Source organism: Ciconia boyciana, chromosome 6, assembly GCF_034638445.1.
Source record: "Ciconia boyciana chromosome 6, ASM3463844v1, whole genome shotgun sequence".
Classification (NCBI taxonomy): Eukaryota; Metazoa; Chordata; class Aves; order Ciconiiformes; family Ciconiidae; genus Ciconia; species Ciconia boyciana.
Genome location: NC_132939.1, coordinates 22,455,017 through 22,476,469, shown reverse-complemented (window position 1 = coordinate 22,476,469; position 21,453 = coordinate 22,455,017). Strand labels below are relative to the sequence as shown.

Genomic DNA, 21,453 nt, shown 5'->3' with positions numbered 1-21,453 from the left:
GTGAGGTTATCTGGAAAACTATATAAAAATGGAAAGCAGAATTTGAAAGTATTTCAATATAAGGCTTTTAAGGATCTAAATTTTTTCTTGACCAAGCATGGTAGTTCATTCAAAATCCCTGTTAAGATGGAAAGTGCTTGAAGTACTAATATTTTTAGCAAATGAGCCCTAATGATACAAACACTTATGCACATGATCACTTCACACTTCTGAGTAATCCCACTGAACTGAATGGATCTAGATATGTTTTGAAAAGTGGCGTATATGTAAGTGTGTGTAGAACTGACGTCTAAACAACTTTCTAAAGATCGGCCTATACCTGTCTTGTAATTTTGACTCCTGTGCCCATTTTAATTGGTTTTTCAATGTTCTAAATAAAAAATCATCCTAACACAGTCCTTTTTTTGTAATAAAGTGGATTTTTTTGAAATATCTGAACTGTCAGTGGTGATGTGTAGGACTCCAGGTGCTCCCGCTCATGGTATTGTGGAAGGAGATGACTTTAAATACGGGGCCCAGGTTTACTTCAAGTGCAACGCAGGTTACAGCTTAAAAGGCAGCCGTGTTGCCTACTGTCAGCTTGATGGGATTTGGTCAACACATCATCCTGAATGTGGTAAGGTCACTTTAAGTTTTGATTCTTATCAAATGTTTTGGCCAATGTATTAACATGAAACTAGAATATCCAAATCTCACTTGAAATTTGGTAGATCCATGGCTTAACATGATGTTCGTTTGTCTTCCTGTCTTTAAGAAGCAGTAGGGATTCTTATTTTACTCTGCTGGAATCCAAGCCGGCAACACTTGCTTATATAAAGGTCTGACTGAAATATCAAATGACTGAAAAATAATTTTCTCAAAGACTTTAGGCATACATCCTTCTTACACACAGACTGAAAATGTCTAGGACCAAAACCAAGTGAGGGACATTGTGCAACAATGAATAGCTACTTCTATTACTATGTACCTCTGATACCTTCTCTGCAGAAGTCTGGTGCACTCTGTGGAGGTGATTAGGGGCCTTCTGCATGAAGACTAGATTCTTATTTCAACAGACTTCCCATCCTAGAGAAAAACTGATAAAAGAGAAACTTCCATTTGTTCTGGCTGTGCAAGGTGGCATGCCTACCATTCACATTGATTCAGCTGTGAAATTCCAAGCCCCTTCTTCTCATCTGAAGAGACTTTTAATTTTTCTTTAGTTGTTTTGTATTGCACAATTTTATTTCTATATTCCAGAATAATTTGTATCAATTGCAAAAGTGCTTTTACAAGTGTGTTGTGGTAAACAATGTATATCTGGGAGGGAGTGTTGTGAAACAGCTGTATATAAGTTCATCTGAAAGAGCAAGCAATAGGCATTCTTCTATCTAGAGAGAACATCTCCAGTTGCAGTAAATGTAATATCAGGATTGTGCTGAAGTCCCTGCTGCATGATGTCCCTGGCTAAAGATCTATTGAAAGATCTGTCTCTAGACTTGGCTGTTACTGAAGTGCTAGGTGGTGTAATTTAGGTGTCTCCTTCCCAGATGTTTTCTCTTTGTTTTTAATCTATCAAAAAAGTCATAACCCTGAGCTTAGGGAAGAAGAGAATTACTGTTCAAGTTACTGACAGGCATAGGATGAAATAAGAGAAGGCCTTCATTGACTTATTTGGTCAAGCTTAGGTACATTTGGAAACATGCACTCTGCTCATCAGATGATGCTTCTAGGCTAGATATCAGTGCAGAAAGCAACTTCCAAATAAAGCATTGTACTGTGGGTGATTCCCTGTAGTGTTTAGCTGCTATCAAGTTATCAGTCACTTGTGGTTCACAAGTGAGAGAGCCTGTGAGGTACAGAGAAGAAAAATGGAGCCAAATGAAAAGGAGACAGGGTTCTGCTTCTCCCTTTCTCCTGGTTGAGAGGAAGTTCAGACGTCCTCTTTGTTTACTGAATATGACTCATGTGGAAAAGTATTTAAGTATATATATAACCTTCAGCATATGCTAAAATCCAATGTTGTTCAAGAAAGCACTGAAATATATGCTTAGCTTGAATTATATACTCAATGTTAAGAGCATATGCTCTTCATTGAACTTGTACTGTTATGGTTAGCTATGTGTTTACATGCTTTGCTGAGCTGGCTCTGTCTGGTGACATGAGGATATGGGAACAGGACAGGGACATACCTATGCACTGTTACTGTGCTGATTTCACAGGGATTTAAATAAATGTTTAAGTGCTTTGTTATATGTTGGTGCTTTTGTGAAGTGAGGCTCAGCAGGCAGCCAAGTCTGAAGCAATGACATGAAGAGGTCATTTCTGGTCAATTGATATGTCTCAGTCTTCTCAGCTCTCCATAAGCAGAGCAGCACCAACACTATCTGTCTAAACTAGCTGTTCACTGGTTATCATGCAATGAGACATCAGACAGAGGAACTAAACAGAATTGCATGTTACTGTCAGCCTGACAAGAAAACTGAGATGAAATCCAGAGGAAAAAAAAAGTACCTTTTCAGCTGCTACATAGAAAGAGCAGAGGAGTGAAAAATATAAGGAAAAGCATTTATTAGCATCACATAGGGAATACTGTCATCCAGATTTAGGCCAAAAATTTAAGTTTATTGAGAGAAAAAAACACAACAACAAATAAAAAGAAGGGGAAAATATTGGGAAGGAGGAAGTAAAAGAGGTTTTATAGGCAGAACCTAGCATGAGTAAGCTTTCCATATTAAATTTTTAGTATCAGTAAATATATATATATATGTTCTCTTTCAATTCCCATAATTCCATGGATTATTGAGATCTCTCTCTCAGTGCTCAGAAACCAAAATGCAACCAAACATAAAAGTAAAGTTAAGTAGTCTAGTTTTATTATCCAAGTCCAGTGAAGTATTAAAAATACAGAAAAGGGAAGAGAACGCCAAGGGCCTGTTTCCTGCAAATAGTTTAAGTACATCCTTTTATGCTCTTGAAGTAGTCCTGTTAATGTTAATGGGACATTAACATCATGTAAAGTCAAGGTTCTTTTTCAGGATTGTCAGCTACGTTTTAAGGTCTTCTTAACAATTGGAGAATCTTACACTTTCAGTGAAGACTAAGGTGTGTATTATAAACAGACATCTGTATATTAGAATTTCTTCTTTAATATTTGATCTTTTCAAAGACAGAGATCCCAGATGAGTCTTGAAAAGGCATCTTTAATAAAGTGTAGATTGTGTAGTAACGTCTGAATGAAATGCCAAGCAATCTGATGGGTGACAATAATGCTGTGAACTTGATAAAATGGTTACTATTTTTTTCCCCTATCATTAGTTCTAGATGAAAAACACTGCTTAGATCCTGGTGGCCCACTCAATGGCTACAGAAGAGTAGTAGAAGACACTGGGCTCTTGAATGGACGCTATGCAAAAATTGGCACAGTCATTGCTTTCTTTTGTAACAACTCGTATGTTCTTAGTGGGAATGAACAGAGGACCTGCCAAGACGATGCAGAATGGTCAGGGAAGCAGCCAATCTGCATAAAAGGTAGTTTACAATCTTTTTTACCACAACTCACAAAAGCTGCTATACTCACAAAAGCTGTTTTACTGGCGTTTTTTTTATATAATTTACACTTGCCAAACAATAATTTTTTATAAGAATAAACTGTCTGACTGACACCTAATACTGAGATTGGTAGTTTGTCAACTCTATTGGCTACTAAACTCAGCCAGAGAAGATGCCAGTGATTCCAGAAGATGTTTCCATCTTTAAACATGGAAAGGAATGTTCCCTAAGACCCTTATTACCGTCATTCTAGGATCAAACCTGCATAAGATCAAAATCAAAGAAGATCAGGAGGGAATTGAAATAGAAGGAAATAATTGTCTCATCAGAGTTGCTGTCATAGGGCCAAGCTCTCCTCTCACAATCTTTTTAAGTCAATGGGACCAGTCATGAGTGTAAAAGGCCAAGCCTGTAGATTGCAGCCTTGAAGGTTTGGTTCAGAAAACCACTTGAGGACATGCTTAAACTATCTGTATTCATCAAACCACTGAAACATATCTTTAAATACTTTGCTAGAAAGGGAATTATGCTGTTGACCTGGAGCTACTCTAAGCGTGTCTGAAACCCTGAATGGATGAATGAATTTGGGCTAGGGAACTGCCAAATTCATTTTCTCAAAGCAATTGTTTGACACATATTTTAATGTTTTTTTTTTTAACTGAAGTAAAGATAATATAAGGAAATATATCTGTCCCCTGGGGAATTTGCTTTATTCTGTTATTTTAGATGGAAATACTCTCTCCTTGAAGTGTATAATCATCTGTGGAAAGCATCTGTATTGACAATAATAATTTGTGGAAAGCATCTTTATTGATGTTAACTTTGATAGTGACATAAAGGTTAACATATACAGTAATCACAAAGATTTTATTGTTAAATCCCACAGAACACAAGTGCTCAGGCATACAGATAAAATCCATCCTGCAAGATTCCTCTTCGTCCACTGTGCGCAGCAGGAAGGACATCATGGCAGAGTTATTTGAACTGATAAACCTGAGTATTTTATCCTGGTCTTAAAGTAAATAAACTGAATATGCAAAATTAGAAATCCTGGATCTCCCTTCTGTTATTTTGTGCATATTCAGGTAACTCTGAGGTGTTCCTTTGAATCAGACTCTCCAGCTCCTTCCAATGGGTGCACAAGCAAACAGACTCTTAGAAGTCTGTAACATCCTGCAGCCTTTCTCTGTATGCTGAGTCACTGGGATTAGCCATGTGTGGCTACACAGATGGAAATTAAGTATTTTGTATACAATTCCATTATTGCAAAAGTTTGCTCAGATTCCAAACCATCAGCTGTACTGGTGTAAATCTGGGATTCAGACACACTGATGGACAAATCTTCCTCCATGGCTGAAAGTGCCAGTGCAGAAGACGCTCAGTTGCTTCCACTGTTGTAAATGGGATAGATCTGGTGACCTGTGGGGAAGTATTTTTCCAAGGCTTTAGGTTTTAGGGCCTATCTTTATTTTAATGCACGTAACTTACTGCCTCTTTTCTTAATCCAGTCCACTATAGCTAGTGAGAGGAAAAAGTGGAAATGTGTATGAACCATAACACTTGAGCTGTGAATGTGGAAAAGTACTGTGCAACATTATATTTTTTCTAGCCTGCAGAGAGCCCAAGATCTCTGACCTGGTGAGACAGAAAGTGCTTCCAGTGCAGGTTCAGTCAAGGTGAGAATGCAATAACTCAACTACAGTTTAAAGAAAAAATGTGATTGCTTTTCCCCTCCTCTCCTTTCCACCCTGTGTGTTTAGCCTGCCTGAGCAGCCATTCCTACAACTCCACTGACAACCAAGCAATGAGAGCTGCTGGGAGGGGAGGTCTGATTAAGCACAGGTCTGCAAGCTGCTGGAGGCAGCCAGGAAGAAATGCACAGTTAGAGATGTGCAAACTACTGGACTATGCCGGAATTAGGCTTGCAGGCTTGTGACAGGCTATGAGAAGAGTCTGAGAACAGTTCTTTGGGGCTAATGATGTGTCTTTAAAATATGAACACGTGCCGTCTTAGTGAAGAAATGAGTGGGGAGAGCACAAGGAGAGAAGGGGGTATAGCAATGTAATCTGCTCCCATTAAGTTTCACCATCCAAAGTAATGTAGCACAATTGATATAAAGTTGGGTTTGGGGTGGGCATGGGGGAAAGGAGGAAGTAGAGTAGGAGGGGAGGAAGGAATGAAAGTTCAGACCCTGTCTGGGCTTACCCTTCTGCTGATTTCTTGAAATAAGCCCAATATGAATTAGTTATGCTGCAATGTTCAGGTTCATTTTTGTCCAAGTAGCAATTTCTCATTTCAGGGTTTTTTTGCAGTACATGATGCAGTGCAAGAACTGTCCTCATCTTTGGTCTTAAGAACAGCCATACCAGGTCAGAATAAAGGTGCAGCTCAAGCCATATCCTATCTCTGGCAATGGCCAGTAGCAGATGCCTAGAGAAGAGTTTAGAAACAAGGCAAGCACGTACTTCCCAAATACTCTCCCACTCTCCAGTTCTGTGATGTATGATTGTAGAGATGGCTCTGAGAAGCCATCAGGAGGCTTTAGTAGCCATCAGGGGATTTTTCTTGCTTAAATTTCTCAATTCGCTTTTGAACACAGGTCTTTTTATGCTAAATGTTTCAGATATTAACACCAGCTGTATGAGAGTGCATACATGCCCCCACCTCCATAGCATCATGACGGCATCTCATGTTTGTGGACTGTTTTTATCCCTTGAAGTAGGATCTCCATTTCATAGATTAATAGTGAGGCAAAGTGGATTATGCAATATTGCAAGGTCACATGTGAGTAGGGAATGGGACCCTGGCAGTCTAAGCATGACCACAGCAGCTCTCATCCTTCTTCCAAAATACAGGAAACTTGCCATTGCTCTTGTTCTTAATAACTTTACTTTCCTTGAGTGCTGTTATGTATCGCCTCACAGATTCTGTATAACGGAGGCAGTCTGTGTCTCTCTGTGACCAAAAATGGAATGACCACGTGAAAAAACATGCTTATGGCTTTTCTGGCAGTACCAGAAATCTCAAGGGAAATTAATTTCCTGCTGAATTTTTCAGACATAAATAGTTTTTTCTGAGGATATGTGCTTTTAAGCATTAGAGCAAGGGACACGTTCTAAGTGATGAAGATTTCAGTATGACTGTAGTCAGGCTTATGGTCCATATCTAGGCTGGTGCATATATTTATTTTTTTAATTATGTACCATGTTTCAGCTCATCAGTACAATTTCTAAATGGAAGCTTAGTGATTATTGCAATTATGAAATCTCTGTGGTTAGGCAATTATCTCTGTTAATTGCTAAATCAAGCAACTTTATCAACATGATTTAATCTGAATCGATTCCTAATACTGCCTATTAAAATGTTCACTAGAAAAAAGATGTGCCTAACTCCTCTCTAGTGAGAATGAATTACAGCAATGCCAACTTCCAGTGTAATTTCTTTATTTAAAAACATGGTATCTCAGTCCTTTTGTGAATGGCAAAAACTGTTCCACATGCAGAGGCAACTGGTTACAATCCAGAAACTGTAAAATGAAAAAAAAGAGACACAAACAGAAAATTTATAAACATATGTGTATTTATATACGTGTACGTATACATATATGTAAATAAAATAGCTGGGATATAAATGGAAGTATTGCTAAACTATGTTGGAATGATATTTTTGCCTTACTCTCACAAGCAAACTTCATATGCTTTTAAATGATACTTAACACATCTGGTGATAAAGCGATGGTAATGATCGCTTTTATAATATTATTATTACCTTGTGTTCTTTGTGCCTTGAAACAGGGAAACACCTTTGCATCAACTTTACTCATCTGCATTCAGCAAGCAAAAGCTTGAAATCTATCCAACCAAGAAGCCAGCGCTGCCATTTGGAGACCTGCCCCCAGGGTACCAGCATCTGCACACTCAGCTTCAGTATGAGTGCATTTCTCCTTTCTACCGCCGCCTGGGTAGCAGCAGGAGGACTTGTCTGAAGACAGGAAAATGGAGTGGGAGAGTCCCTGTGTGTATTCCAAGTGAGTCTCCAAAAAAAAATGCACACATCTCTGGGTGGATGGGGGAACAGGATGTGTATTCATCTTAGATAACTGGGGAGTCCCAGCAGTGTAGGCTGCCTACACTTCCAGCTGGAAGATGGGAGCAATGAAGCTTGGAGGATATATGGCTCTTTTTATCCACCAGTAGAACTTGTACAGTTGATGGTAAAGGGATCAAGCTTTCAGCACTGTAATTTGCCATCAATTTTTCTACTTTTTTATTGAGCAAAAGGTGTAGTGAGTTTCTCTCCTGATTTGAAAATGTTTTCCTACTATCACTTCATGTTTTCCTGTATTATTTACTGCAAATGTGATTTTTCTTTCATCTCTATACTTTGGCACACAGCTGACAAAAACATCAAAATTTAAGTAATAGAATGGAGAGTCTGCATTTTAAAGATGCTCTTCCTTTAATATATCCTGCTAAGGAAGGGTTCATATTGCAAACTGTAAGTCCAGATAAAAATCTTATCCAGGGCTAGTGCACAGAGTATGTCAGTGTAGGAACATCACAAGATTTGGTACAACCCACTACTGACATCAGGCGAACTGTGAAAAGTAGATCCTAACATCAAGAAAATTTTTAGAGTTCTTGTTTGTAGTTTTGCTTTGAGATCATCTCATGTATTGAAAAGTATTTCATTCAATCCTTTTCACTATGGGCATGAACATACTATATCCCAGGAAAAAAAAGAAGTCCTAAAGGAGACTAAAAAATCTGACCACATGATGTAACTCCTTCAACTGAAATAAACTTTTCCTAATACAGGAGATTTTACCCCAGGTCTGAGCCCAGGTCTAGAACAGGGCAGAACTTTTTCTTTTCTCCAGGATGGCTGTTGATTTAGATGCATTTGCTTCAAGGTTCTTGTTGCAAGACAAGTCTGTTCTCATAGGCGTGAACTCATCTGTGCTAAGGTCAGTTCTAGGAGAGGACCTCACAATTACTCTGTGACTGCCTAGGGTGAGTTTTAGTGCACTTCTGGCTTTATGGTGTTTATGAATCAGGGGTGTTCTTTCCATTTCTTTATGCAGTCATCTCATTATAGTGCAGGTTGATAAGGTTGTCATGAAAATTCACCTGCTCAAGTGCTAAATCCACATTCCTGCTTCAGCCAGGAGTTCAGATAATAATGGAAAAACTGAAAGTTTTTTTTTAAAAGCTATATAAAACACTCTTACACTGTAATTTTGCAGGCTGGAAACAGAGGTTAATTAGAAAGCTGTCCCTCATGCTAACCATTGCAGTTTGGTTTCTTTTGGCACATCCTAAGCAGGAATCAAGAGTGATATTCAGATTCTTTGGTGGGGAGAAGGCATTACCTCATTCTTGGTTCATGTTTACTCAGTCTGTGGAAAAGCAGAAAACATCACCCTTCAGAAGACAGTGACCTCTACCAGGTGGCCCTGGCAAGCAGCAATCTATCGGACAGCCAACAGGGTGAAGGAGAACAGTCTCCAGAAAGTGGCCTGGATCCTTATCTGCAGCGGGGCCCTGGTGAACGAGCGCACCGTGGTGGTGGCAGCTCACTGTGTCACTGACCTGGGCAAGACCATCGTGCTCAAGACAGCAGAGCTCAAGGTGGTTCTGGGGAAATTCTACAGAGATGATGACAGGGATGAAAAGACCATCCAGAACCTGCGGGTGAGTAAGTCTGCTGGGAGTGGAAAACGATGAGCACAGACAGCTCCTGATCACTTCCATCTTGTATGGGGAGAAAAAGGTTATCCTTTGAGCAATATATTGTTTGAAATGCATATCTAGAGACTCAACTTACAGAACTGTCATGGCACAAGGGGGGCACATGCTGTAGTTAATTAAATTCCCCTGACACTGTCCAACTCATATGTTCAGCTCCTCACACAGATCACTAAGAAAATAGCTCAGGTTCCATGGGCCATAATGTCTTGAGTGATATTGCCAGAAAAAAAGTAGAAGAGATGCCAGCTACTGTCAAAAGTGATTAGCATAATTTATGAGGGAAACATTTGTGCTCTTGGTCCTGTTTTGATGCCATGAGCGCATTTCACATCTCAGCAGCCCCAAGGCTGTACAGCTCTAACCTCAAAAGAAGTTTATGTCTGACTCCAGCTCCAAAAATAGCACCTCAGGTTCACCAGAGTGGCATTTTTTTCAAGTAGAACTAGAAAGGTTGAAGTCAAAATGAGGACAAATACAGCAATTTTGGGGGTGTGTGTCTGTTTTTCTGGAGGGGGGGGGTATGTAAGTTAATTAATGGATTTTATCCAAGAAATCATAGTTAATTTGATTCTCCTCCCCCCCCCTGTTTTTTTTAGTTTCTCTAATTCCAGCTTTTTCAGACTTTTCCTGTAAGGAAATACATTATTTTTTACAGGATTTCCTTATAGGAATCCTATCCATTCTTGTAGTGTTTCATCAAGGTAACTAGTAGTAAAGGTTTGGCCCCAACATTATGTAATGTAGTGCTAGTATTCTTTTTTGGTGGGAAGATGGTTGAATTTCAATAAGAAGATAACATTTTAATTCAAAGCCCACCCCCTCCCCCATTCAAATTCTACAGGCATGGCAGGTAAAATCTTTTCAGTAAACAGTGGAAAAACTTGAATTGCACATTAACTCCCCATTTTGCTGAAAATGTCCTTGACTGCTTTTCATTAGGAAGAATTTCATGCAATAAAAACTGTCCTGAAACCCAAGCAAAAAAAAAAGTCAGAAGATGCTCAATCTCTTTGCATGTTTCTCATTTGAGTGAGCAGTATGGTGAAAGAACAGTTTGGGAGTGGAGGGTAGAGGAGAAGTATGCAAAATAAACTAACATGTATTATAGTAGTATGGAAAGAGTTCTGCTGACGTGCCATTGCTGTTAACTCTATAATTCTTCCTACTCTGTTTCCCTTCCAGATTTCTGCCATCATAGTGCATCCCAATTATGACCCTATATTACTTGATTCTGACATAGCTATCATAAAACTCTTGGACAAAGCCAGAATGAGCAGTCGTGTTCAACCCATTTGCTTGTCATCTTCTCATGACTTGACTTCATCCACAGAGGATTTAAAAATAATGGTTACTGGCTGGAAGGTATTGGCTGACATTAAAGATCCCGGATACAAAAATGACACAATCCGCATGGGAGCTGTTCAGATGGTGGATTCGCTGTTGTGTGAGCAACAGTATGAGGATAATGGGATACAAGTCAGCATCACTGACAGCATGTTCTGTGCCAAACAAGACCACACAGCCTTTTCTAATATATGCCCTGCTGAGACTGGTGGGATTGCAGCCATAACTTTGCCAGGAAAAGCAACTCCTGAGCTAAGGTGGCACCTGATAGGATTAGTGAGCTGGGGTTATGATAAAACTTGCAGCCTAGAACTCTACAGTGGCTACACCAAAGCTCTTCCCTTCAAAGACTGGATTGAGAAGAACCTGAAATAAAAAGCTGTGTCTGGAAATGGCATTTTATAACTATCATAGTATCTCTCTCAGTCTCTGCTGCTTTAGGCTTCTCATCCCAGTGATGAGCCACATCTGGGATAAGGTTAAAGCAGACAGCCTGCTAATTTTTCCTAGGATCAGATGTTCCATCAGGCTACTTTTACTCAACCCATGACAGAGGGTCTTAGTGCATGAGAAGTTCTGCCATATTTCACCTGTCTCCCCTGCTGGGAGGATGATGCTCTGCTCCTGAGTCTGACATACAGAAACAGGACAGCAAATTCTGACTGAAATTAATCTGTAGTGTGGAGTCCCCTAGAGAAATTGATGGCAAGCCTCTCCCAGAGATCTGTGTGACTGAGTGGATTAGGAGGCTGGAAAGAGTAGCCTGAATTCATTACGATGGATGAGCTTGTTACAGTATGTGCTGTCTGTATTGCCATACTACAATGTACTCTTTTTCCCTCCCAAGTACTTTACACATTTAAATAAACCATGGTTTGGTTTTTTAACCTACATGCCCATGTCTGACATTATTTAGATTCCTTGTTGCTTCTGTGTCACATTCTAGGGACTCTCTACTGCCCTTGTCTGTTTGCATGTGACTCTCACTTGGGACTCTTCAGGCACACTGAAAGGCAGAATTAGCACAAAATTCAATTACTACATAAATAACAAGATTTTTTTTTTCTTAATACATCCAGTGCCGCTATTGTTCTACATGAACCATTGCAATGAAACATACAGGAGATTCTCTCCCACCTTGTATTCTGAACAGATGAAAACCTGAAACATACTTTTAAAAACATTTTTGCATGTGGATTATTTCAAAGACCTATGAAAACCTCAGGAAAACTTCTGGTTTCCATCAGTTCACATACTTTTGTGGCAAAACAACTCCTCTGTAGCTCTTCAGGGTGAAGAATAAAGGTCTCACACTTAGCAGAGGCTTTTCTTGACTGGACTGTTTGACATCAAAGTGTAAGATTCTCCCACTGGGCATGTTGTCCAGTGGAGAGACTTTGGTCTCCTCATGGTCCTTAATTACTGCTCTTTCCCTAAATCATTCTCTGTTCAGTTGTGGCTAAAGACTAGAGATGAGCCCTAGAAAAAGTTGGGGAGGAGGGACAGGGGAACATCTCCCATCAGTAATGACTCCTGGAAAAGTCATCTATGACACCCTGGAATTTGTAGGACCTCCAAATTATTACAGTGCCCAAACCAGCTCACAGCAATAGTTGGATGTGAAGCCTGGGGATCTGATGAAAGGATTTAGTACTCTCACCAAGAAGGACTCAGATCCTGAAGTAATGTTCTGCCTAGCCTGCATGGCTATGGCAATTGTAAGCTAACAAGTCTGATTTCAGCTCTGATTCTCTGATGCTGTGAAATCTTGTTAAGAGTTTCTTAGCATTCAGTAGTTTCCACCTACTTTTGAATCTGAAAATTGCTGCTAAAAGGGCAATTAGTATTGGAGGTCATTCCATGTAATTTATATTTTGCTTTCCTGGGCAGAAAGACTTAATGTGTTATGCTTTTGCACCTTTCTTATTTTCACTGGCAATAGGACCAGGTGATGTTCCTTGAATCAAAAAGTTTAAGGGCTACAACCAAAGTATATTGTTTCTCTTTATCTTGTTTCTCTGTCTCCTCCTGCCAGGAGATTATGCTTGGCTGACAAACTGCATGACAACAACAGCAACAAAAATTCTGAATTAAATGTGAAAAATAAGATGTGTTGCATTCCTCTGCTAGGAGGAACACGTGCCAGTGAACATGTGGTACTCCCCCGCTGACAGAAGGCGTTAAGAGGAAATTAGGTGACAGTTTTGGAGAAAGGCAAACTTGCAGAAAGTCAAAATGTGTTTCTTCCTAAGACTATCAATGAAGAATAAAATGAGAAAGGAATATTGTTTATTGGAGCCTGGCTTGCCCAGTCAGACCTCCTCCATTAAATGAGAGTCTCTACACTCTAATGGTAACAGAAATTCTCTTCTAAAACAGAAATCTTCTAAAACAGAAACCGGTCTGTGAGCTGGTTCTTTTCTCAGTTATGACACTGTAATGGCATTGCTCTCCATAGCATTACTGTTCTCCACTGCTAAATGAGAGAGAAGAAGAGGCTCTAAATGTGTTTTTGTCCCTCTAGGATTTGTCCAGTAGAGAACTAGGCAGTCCACACAGATCTGCAAAAGTCTGTGTTAATTCCAGCTTTAGCCCTCACTCTTGTCCTTTCACTAAAGATCAGCCATGCCTAGTATTTACTGATCCTCTAACTCCTCCTCAGTGTTGAATCCCATCCGCATTTGGCTTCAAACCACACACAGATCTGGCAAGGAATAGCTGAAAGTTTCTGGGCTTGGGCAGCAGCAATATAGCTGTTCACTGGCTGTATATCACACAAAAGTATATTCTTGAAGAGAAACTTGAAGGAATTCAGGGAATGAAAATCACTGGAGGAGATTTCTACAGCTGTGTGTGCAGAGCAGAATTCAACCCCCCTTCTTTTTACAGTCATGATGCTCTTCAAAGAAAACAGAAGCAAGAAAACAGCCAGGTTCCTCTCAACCCCAAGATTCAGATTTTAGCACAGTCCTCTATAGAAAGAGGAATTAGCTGTAGCACTTGGTTCTACTTCTGGACCTTAATGATGTTTGAATCCTAGATTCAATTCTGGCTAATCTCTAAATGCAAACATAATGTTTTATTTGTATTGTTATGTGACATAGGTATTCACATGTATGGGTGGGCAGTCATATCAACATATCCAAGCACCTGCACCATGCCTAGTATTCGTAGGAATTACAAATCAGCTTGTCCATCCTGTCTGGCAGGCTGACCCACAGTAGTTCCATACTTACAGCCTGAGCAGAACAGGGGTTAATATCTAACACCAATAATGAGGGAAAATAGGGGATGAAAGTTTGAAAAAACCAACCTGTGAGCTAGAATCACTAATCCCTTTGATAGCTAGGATCTATTTTTAAGATGCAAAACTATTTCAAACATCACTTTCTAAACAGGTGAGGATCTATGCCATCTGTTGGAGAAAGGGTGTGAAATAGCACAACATGGATATCAACACATCTTCCCTCCAAGGAAGATAGCTGTGCATTCTGGAAAGGCCGTAAAGATTTTGCTATGAAAAAAAGAGAGCAAAACAGTCTCTGCATTCTTACTCACTCCAAGGGATTTATACTTGTCCCTTTGTATGTTTTTGGGTCTGGGGGTGCATTAAATCACTTCCAAAAACCAGGGTGCTCAGCTGAAAAACAGCACTGTAAGAAACGGACATACTGAAGTACATGCTCTTCTCAGGCATACCTTCAGTGACTCTAGTGGAATTGCCCTGGTAACTCGTTTCCCTTGAGAACCTAACTCCATGGTAACGTTACAAGAAAAAATGTGTATTTGAGTAGGACTAGGGAATGCATACTAAGCTGCATTCAGCCATTTTTAAAGACAGGTACTGGAATCGGTTGGGTTGCAGGAAAGGCATCCTGGGGGAGTGGGAGCAGTGGGCAGGGTCGAGCAGCCTTTGCTCAGCTGTGCATCCCCTGCAGCCTTGCAGCTCTTTATCATGGCAGGGAGCTTCCTGCACAGCTGCTGGCTTTCTGTGCCGCCTCCTTGGTGCAGAGTGACCAGGCTACAGCAGAAATGTTTCCTCCCTGTGAAACGGAACATGAGACTGGTCAGACTTGGATGGAAAGACAGCACCGAGGTTGGCAGGCAGAGCCCCAGCTGGGGGAAACTGAAGTGAAGGTGCATGGCAGTGTCTTGACATGGCATGAGTGTCGTGTGCCCCAGCACAAGTGCAGTTACCAAACAGCACGCGAACTTCCTGCCCTCGCTACAAACATGGCCTGGCTGCAGCTTGCAGGCCAGGCAGTGGGCTGCCAGGCCGGCCGGTGGCTGGTAGCAGGATCTGGAAAATTCCTGTTCCCTGCTGCTATTCCCAAGCGTGATGAGGTGAGGAGGAGGGGTCACACCAGGACGTCCCTGTCCTCTCCTGTGAGCCGAACTGCTGTGAGTGCCCATCCAACCCTCCCTGCTCTGGCGAGGGGCCTGCTAGGGCGGCCGTGGCCCGGCCGTGCCTTCCCGCCCGCGTTCCCGGCGGCTCCTGCCCCAGCTCGGTGGGGCCGCCGCAGCGGGAGTCGTCCGCGTCCCAGCAACTACCATGATCACCGCCCTGCGGCCCCGCCGGCAGGAGGCTCCGCCTGCACCTCAGCCTCCCCTGGCCCCCGGGCCCGCCAGGCCGCGGCCACGTGCGGCGCCCTCCAGCGGAGCGGGGCGGTGCTGAGGGGCGCGGCAGCGGCGGGCGGTGCAGGTAGGGACGCGGTGCGGGACGGGCCCGGGCCCGGGCCCGGGCGCGGTCGAGGGCGGTGCGAGCGGACAGAGGGCGCAGGGAGGCGCTGCGGCCACCCGCGGGACGGCGGCCGCTTCCCGGGGCGCGGCGGCGCGGGGCTGGGCCAGCTCCGGGGCTCCCGGGCTCTGCTCCGCGGTCAGGCTGAGCTTGCGGGGACGCCGCCGCCAGGCCTCGCCGCCCCGGCCGGGGTCCCGCCGCGCCGGCAGGTGGGGCCTCTGCCGCGGCGCCGCCTCCGCCTCCCCGGCAGGGGGCAGCACCGCCCCTCGCCGCCGCCGGGCCGGGCCGGGCCGGGCTCGGGCCCTGCGCACTCGATGTGACCGCGCCGCGCCGTGCTCGTACCTTAGAATGGGCGGCTCCGCTCGCCGCTGCCTTTCAGTACTGCTGCGGCCGGCGGCCAGCCCTGGGCCGCCTCGGCGAGACAGGACAGCTCTCGCGAAGGGCTGAACGGGCCGCGCCTGGCGAGGGGCGGCTGCCTACCGCCGTGCCGGGCCATGCAGCCTCGGGAGGCTGCCGCCGCGGCGTGGCGGGGCAGGTGCCTTGGCTGCGGCGGGCGCGGCCCAGCAGGCGGGGAGGCGGCGGCGTGCCCCTCGGCCGGGCGGTCTGCGGGAGTCTTCTCCCGCCGGAGTGCCGGCCTGCTCGCCAGGGAACATGAGGGGTATGAGGTGGCAGCCGGACGCCCATGGGAGGTGTGTGGGGGGTTCGCTCCTTTCCGTCGGTCCCGGCCGGCTCCCCGGAGTCCCGGCGGGCCCTCTCGGTGCGGAGGGCCGGGCCTGCCCCGGGGAGGGGGTGGCCATCCGCGGCGAGCGGGGCAGGTCGTGGTCGGCAGCGCCCGGCCCGGCCCGGCCCGGCCCTCCCCCTGCGAGGGGCTTGCTGCCCCCCCTCCCCCCCTCGCTTCTGCCAAGGAGCGGTTGGGGGGATTTATAGGAGTAACAACGGCTCGTGATGTCAGCCCGTGCCTAAAATAGAGAGGGATAGACTGCAAATCCACGGCTCGAGGGCTAAAACCTTCCAATCCAGCCTCAGCCAACACCGCGCCGATGTGAAGTCACCCCCACCTCTCATACACGCACACGCACCCCACGGCGAGGGGAGGGAGCCGGGGATCGCAGCCCAGGTACCAGCGGCTCCTCGCCCCGCCGGCCACTGCTGGGCGGCCGCGTGGCAGCAGCGCTGGTCCCCGGGACACGGAGAGCCCTCGCTGGGGTGGCGGCGGCGGGGTGGGGGAGAGCCGAGGAGCGGAGCTGCCGGATCCTCGCCCTGCAGAGCTCCCAGGATTACAAGGAATTGCGTGCTCCTTCCCAGACGCGAGCGAGGGTTATCCCAAAGAGCCAATCTCCTTCGCGCCCTACTGTCCAAAATAATCCCTTGGACTCTTGAGAAGACAGGGGGGCTTTCGGGACGATGGCATCGACAGAAGGGTGAGGGGGACTGTCTGTTGGGAGGGAGGAACGGGAGGATCGCGGGGAGGGGGGGTCCGGCATTGTGCTTTTGGTAACAGTTTCCTGTTATCTGCTTCATTGTTAATCCTTGCCTCTCGCCATTCCCTAACGGAATAATTAGGGAGCGAGAGGAAACGAGAAGCAGATGAGCCCCATTTAGGAGAGGGAGAGAGGGAGGGAAAAAAGAATTTCAAATATGAGCCACTGGAAGGGTTTTGCTTTTCCTCTCATCACTTCTTTATTTAACCCCTGGAGGGCAGATCAAGCTTAAACCACCTGCCTGAAATAAGAGTCCAAGTGAATGGTTAACTCAGAGGTGGAGGGAGGATATAATCCTAAATGTAATAACAGTAATCAAAAGTTCAAAAAGAATCGAGGAGCTGTCCCCCCACCCGCGCCTTAAAAAGGCAACAAACAAATCTAACTTCTTGAGGAGTTTTCCAGTTTTGCAGTTTTGTGCCAAATGCATTACAGTGCTAGCAAGAGAAATGCTGGGAAGGGCGAAAGGTTATACGAGAGGCTTTAAAGAAAAGCAAACACAGTTCAGCCCTGGTAGCGTCCCTTGGAAGGAAACCTTTCTCCCTACCCATGATGATTATGAGGATCAGCCGCTTCATTGCTCAGATGGGGCTGGGGGCTTGTTCAGTTTACAGAGTAACAGGCAGTAGGAAAGAAAAGAAAATGTTTCTTTGATCTCTGGTTGTCCTCTTAGAATACTGGCTAGTATTAGACTGCGTCTAGTGTGAGCCTCCCCTTTATCCCTGGATGTTGTCAGGTTGTATCAGCATGATCTGCTCTGGACAGGACTCTCTGAGGACAGAGTGCAAAAGGAAGCTCTTTTCATATTGCTTTTGTGTCTCTCGGGCTGAAAGACTTGCTGAGCTGATTTAAATAACCCGAGACATGTCTGGGAGGGTGTGCACACAAGTGTCCCGTTACCTGGACAAAGGAAGGAACTGGCTCTCTGCAGAGTGGCCCTTGAGCAGTTGGCTTGGGAGGAGTGGAAGGTTAGAAAGTATTAGCTTTGGTTGCTTTAGAAAAAGGACAATCCCTCAGGTCTGACAGAGGGCAAATCTGTGGGGCTCTTCGGGCTCTTCACGGGACTGTGACAGAGGTAACTGACTTACCATTTGCTACTGCCTTGCCTTCGTGGGGAATTTCTGCTCCAGTTTGTACATTCCTGGTTTTGGTAGCAGCCCAGCAGCTTATCTCCCCTGTAGCATTTCCTCTGACAATGAAGTCACTTAACTAGATACTGTCAATAAATAATTGGAGCCACAAGGAAGAAGCTCGGAGATGGAAGAACCAGCCTACATCTGTAGGGTTGCAGGTCTGTCTTCTCTGTCCCTTCTGTATCCTTGGACTACCCCAACTTTTGCTCCCCTCTGGGTGCTCCAGTCACCTGCTGTTTTCATTCCCACATCAGGCGGCTGTAGAGGTCTATGCTTGTTTCGGACTGGTGGGGAATGTGGGATCTGCTGTGCAGGGTTTTAGTAAGAGGAGACATGAAGAGAGGTGGCTGTGTTAGAGGGATTGGTCAACTTTGGATGAAAGGAGCTTTTAAATGTGTGTAAAAAGAGAGGTGCTTTTAAAAGAAGTTGGCTGAACAGGTGGGCTAAAACAGATCAGAGTGCCAGAAACAGAAAGGCTTCAATAGATGGATGCTTTTGCTTTCCTTACTGGACAGAGCTAAATTGTCAAGGTGAGAAAAGAAACAAAAAGTTCAGGCTTTGCTTTCAAACTTTTTAGGAAATTTATCTAGACTAAGACAAGCTGAAACTATTTATTTGGTATGATTCAACTAGTGCTTGGTGATAGCTGAAGGAGGTGTGGAAAACAAGTTGAGTGGGAAGGATTTCACTTGTCAATCCCTTTTTACCAGTGAGAACCTCTTCCAAAACTGAATTGTCATCTTTCCCTCCCCTCAGGTAAAAAGCTGAGGATGGAGATAAGCTTTACACTCTGGCGTAAAGGTGAGCACCATAAGGATCATCAGGGAAAGTGAATACTGACCAGACCTTGTTCAAGAAAGGCTTTCCACCAGCACCGGCACAGTGGGAAAAAGGTAGCAGAAAGTGCCCGTTGCTGCAAGCAGAGCAGTGTATCTCAGGCACACACAGGTACATGGAGAAAGACCTGCTGGAGGTGGGGACAAACTGTATGCACTCCAGGTTTATGTCTGGTGGCTCTTGGGCTGTTCAGATAGATACGTTAGTCAAGATCTGAAGTATATAAAGGCTTTATTTTGTTGTGATAGAACTATTCCAACCACAGTCATTTTTGCAGTGTGTTATTTCTCCTCTACCAGGGGAGCTTACATAAAATCTTCAAAGTGGGGATGTCAGGGGTGTGACAGGATACTTGGCGAACAACAAAAGGCCCCAATATATACACAGAGGAAGGGAAATCTGTATTCCATTGTTAAGAAGTAGTGGTCGCTTACAGCCAGGATTTGCTAGGAAAGATTTCCTTGTCTACGCCTTTCCAGTCATTATTTTTTTCTTGCAATGTCTTATTTGGTTAAGCTTATCTGTGTGTGGAAATTTTCTGCCCAAATCTTTCTGTTCCAAGAGGATGGTGGACAACGGGAAACTTCAGTCAGTTGAAAATGAGAAAGGAAATGTCCCCCAACATGGCAAAATCAGACTCGTGTCCTCTGGCTCTACCTTGCTGTAGTTCCAGCTAGCGGGGCTTTGGTTTACTGTTGAATATGCTGTCTGTATCTTGACTGTTAAGTCTTCCTTTCACAAAATCCCGATACAGATCTCATTACCAAGATGGATTTTTGGTGTTTAGCTGGTGCTGAAAACAGAAAATAGCTAGGTCAAGGAGGAAGGGCTAGAACCAAGTATTGATACCGTTCAGGGTTGCTTGTTTTTATGTTCTCTGTTTAAACATCCTCTGCTGGCCATGACTGCAAACAGGGTGCTGCTGGGAGCAGTGGCCTTCTGGCATCGCCTTTTGTGACTTCTTAGCGTGGTTCAAAGATCCAGCAACATTAGTTCATATTCACACATTGTGGTGTCTGGCATAGGGCTTAGTATGTGGTAGGTTGAACCTATGGAGACTTACTGTAGCAGAGCATTTAAGCATTTCCTTTGCTTTTACAGGGTCTGAGAGGACCTAAAGGTTAAATGAGGATGACTCTGATCCACTTGATGCCAATGTTTGCCTTCAGACCTTTGAGCAAAGTCCTGAACACCTTGCTTCACATGTTTTTGTTATGGCTCTCATCTCTCTTTAGTGTTACTGTTTCAAAAGGGAAAGAATGCAATACTTTGCTACTGTTTTTTTAAAAAACCCCACATTTGTATGCCTTAGAGATAGGTTTTAGATGTTGAATCAGCATGCGACTTTGTAACTTAGATATTAAACTTTGATGTTTAAATTATTTATTTTGTTTTACCTATTTGAGAGATTCTGTTTTAGATATTCGAAAAATCTGGAGACGCGTTTGTATTTTGTATACCGTTGAAGAGTGGGAATTTCAGGTGTGAAGTTTGGGTTTGGGTCTGTTCCTTCAGGAATATAGCCACTAGGAGACACTATCACTGCATCTGTAGTAGTAAATTAAACAGAGGCAGAGCGGGTGTCCGAGCTGGGAGCTCAACTCACTGCGTGCAGGTCAGCGTCAGAGCAGTTGCACCATGGCTTTGGCCAAGCAGCTCTCTCCCAGTTCACAGGCATGGTTAGGGTGTCAGTGTGAGCCAATGGCCATTCCCAGTGGGCAGTTTGGATGTGATCACCATATTTTGGACAGTTTAATAATACTGATGTGGGCTCTTCCATTTCCATTGGTCTCAGTGCTAGAGAACAGTCCCGGGGCAGGTTTATGAAAAGAACAGAGATGTTACCCTTATGGATATATGGTACACAGTTAACAGGCAAGTCTGTGTGTGCGTGTGTGTATGCACCCTGCTACAAAATAAATCTAGTGAAGTGGAATAGTACACTGAAACATTATTATGTTTGAAAATACATAAGTCTAGGTAATTGCTTAGCATCATGATTTGATTAGTGAGATAGTTGTAAGTGCTTCACAATTTTATGTACACGTAATATAAATGGTGTTTATGTAATATGAAATGGCATGGATGCAGAGCTCCCATTCTGTTCAGAGTAGCATATATACTGCATGCAAGCTACAGAGATCCCTGCTTGGTATTTGACTTTATCAATATCTCACTTAACAGGAAAAAAAAAGCAACCCAAAAAACCCCATCTGTGGTCCATTCCTCCTCCTCAAACTTGATTGTTCCTACATTCTTCTTCTGTAGATACTCTCTATCTTCATCCCAAGTTTCACTGTCTCTGAAGCTACAGTTCCATGGCCATGAATACCGTTTGTCAGTACTACCTGATCACCCAAACAATATGAGTTTGATCGAGATCAGGGAGCATATGATTTGATTTCTCTAAAATTAGCCACAGCATATAGTATGGAACTTACACAGGTTTTATACTAGCTGTAGAAAGATGAGAGGCACAAATAATAAATAACTTACCTGGCATCAAGCCCTGTGGATGCAAGTTAACCTGTCAACATTTTTTGAACAATTTGAACCATAAGAATTAATTTATTGTACAGGATTAGTGTTTTAGTCTTGCGGCTGTGGTGGTTTTGGATCTTTGAGTAGGAGTCCTAAA

The 21,453-nt window shown here is 43.9% G+C and overlaps 2 protein-coding genes across 13 annotated transcripts in view; both read left to right on the top strand.

Annotated features, from left to right (window-relative positions):
• PAMR1 (peptidase domain containing associated with muscle regeneration 1) overlaps positions 1-11,489 on the top strand; it is a 60,034-nt gene extending 48,545 nt beyond the window's left edge. Inside the window, exons 7-12 of one of the 3 annotated variants that reach the window (XM_072863799.1) lie at positions 446-616; positions 3,298-3,510; positions 5,141-5,207; positions 7,327-7,559; positions 8,930-9,225; positions 10,465-11,489. In XM_072863799.1, coding sequence (XP_072719900.1) covers positions 446-616; positions 3,298-3,510; positions 5,141-5,207; positions 7,327-7,559; positions 8,930-9,225; positions 10,465-11,001 — 1,517 coding nt within the window. In that variant the 3' untranslated portion in view covers positions 11,002-11,489. The remainder of the gene's footprint in view (positions 1-445; positions 617-3,297; positions 3,511-5,140; positions 5,208-7,326; positions 7,560-8,929; positions 9,226-10,464) is intronic. The other 2 variants (XM_072863800.1, XM_072863802.1) reach the window with 2 other exon arrangements.
• Positions 11,490-15,213: 3,724 nt separating this feature from the next.
• SLC1A2 (solute carrier family 1 member 2) overlaps positions 15,214-21,453 on the top strand; it is a 103,456-nt gene continuing 97,216 nt past the window's right edge. For 2 of the 10 annotated variants that reach the window (XM_072863806.1, XM_072863805.1), the window contains exon 1: positions 15,767-16,053. In XM_072863806.1, the coding sequence (XP_072719907.1) occupies positions 16,016-16,053 (38 nt within the window). In that variant the 5' untranslated portion in view covers positions 15,767-16,015. Of the gene's footprint in view, positions 15,329-15,766; positions 16,786-18,734; positions 18,780-18,848; positions 18,927-21,453 lie in introns of those variants that run through there. The other 8 variants (XR_012042918.1, XM_072863803.1, XM_072863804.1 and 5 more) reach the window with 6 other exon arrangements.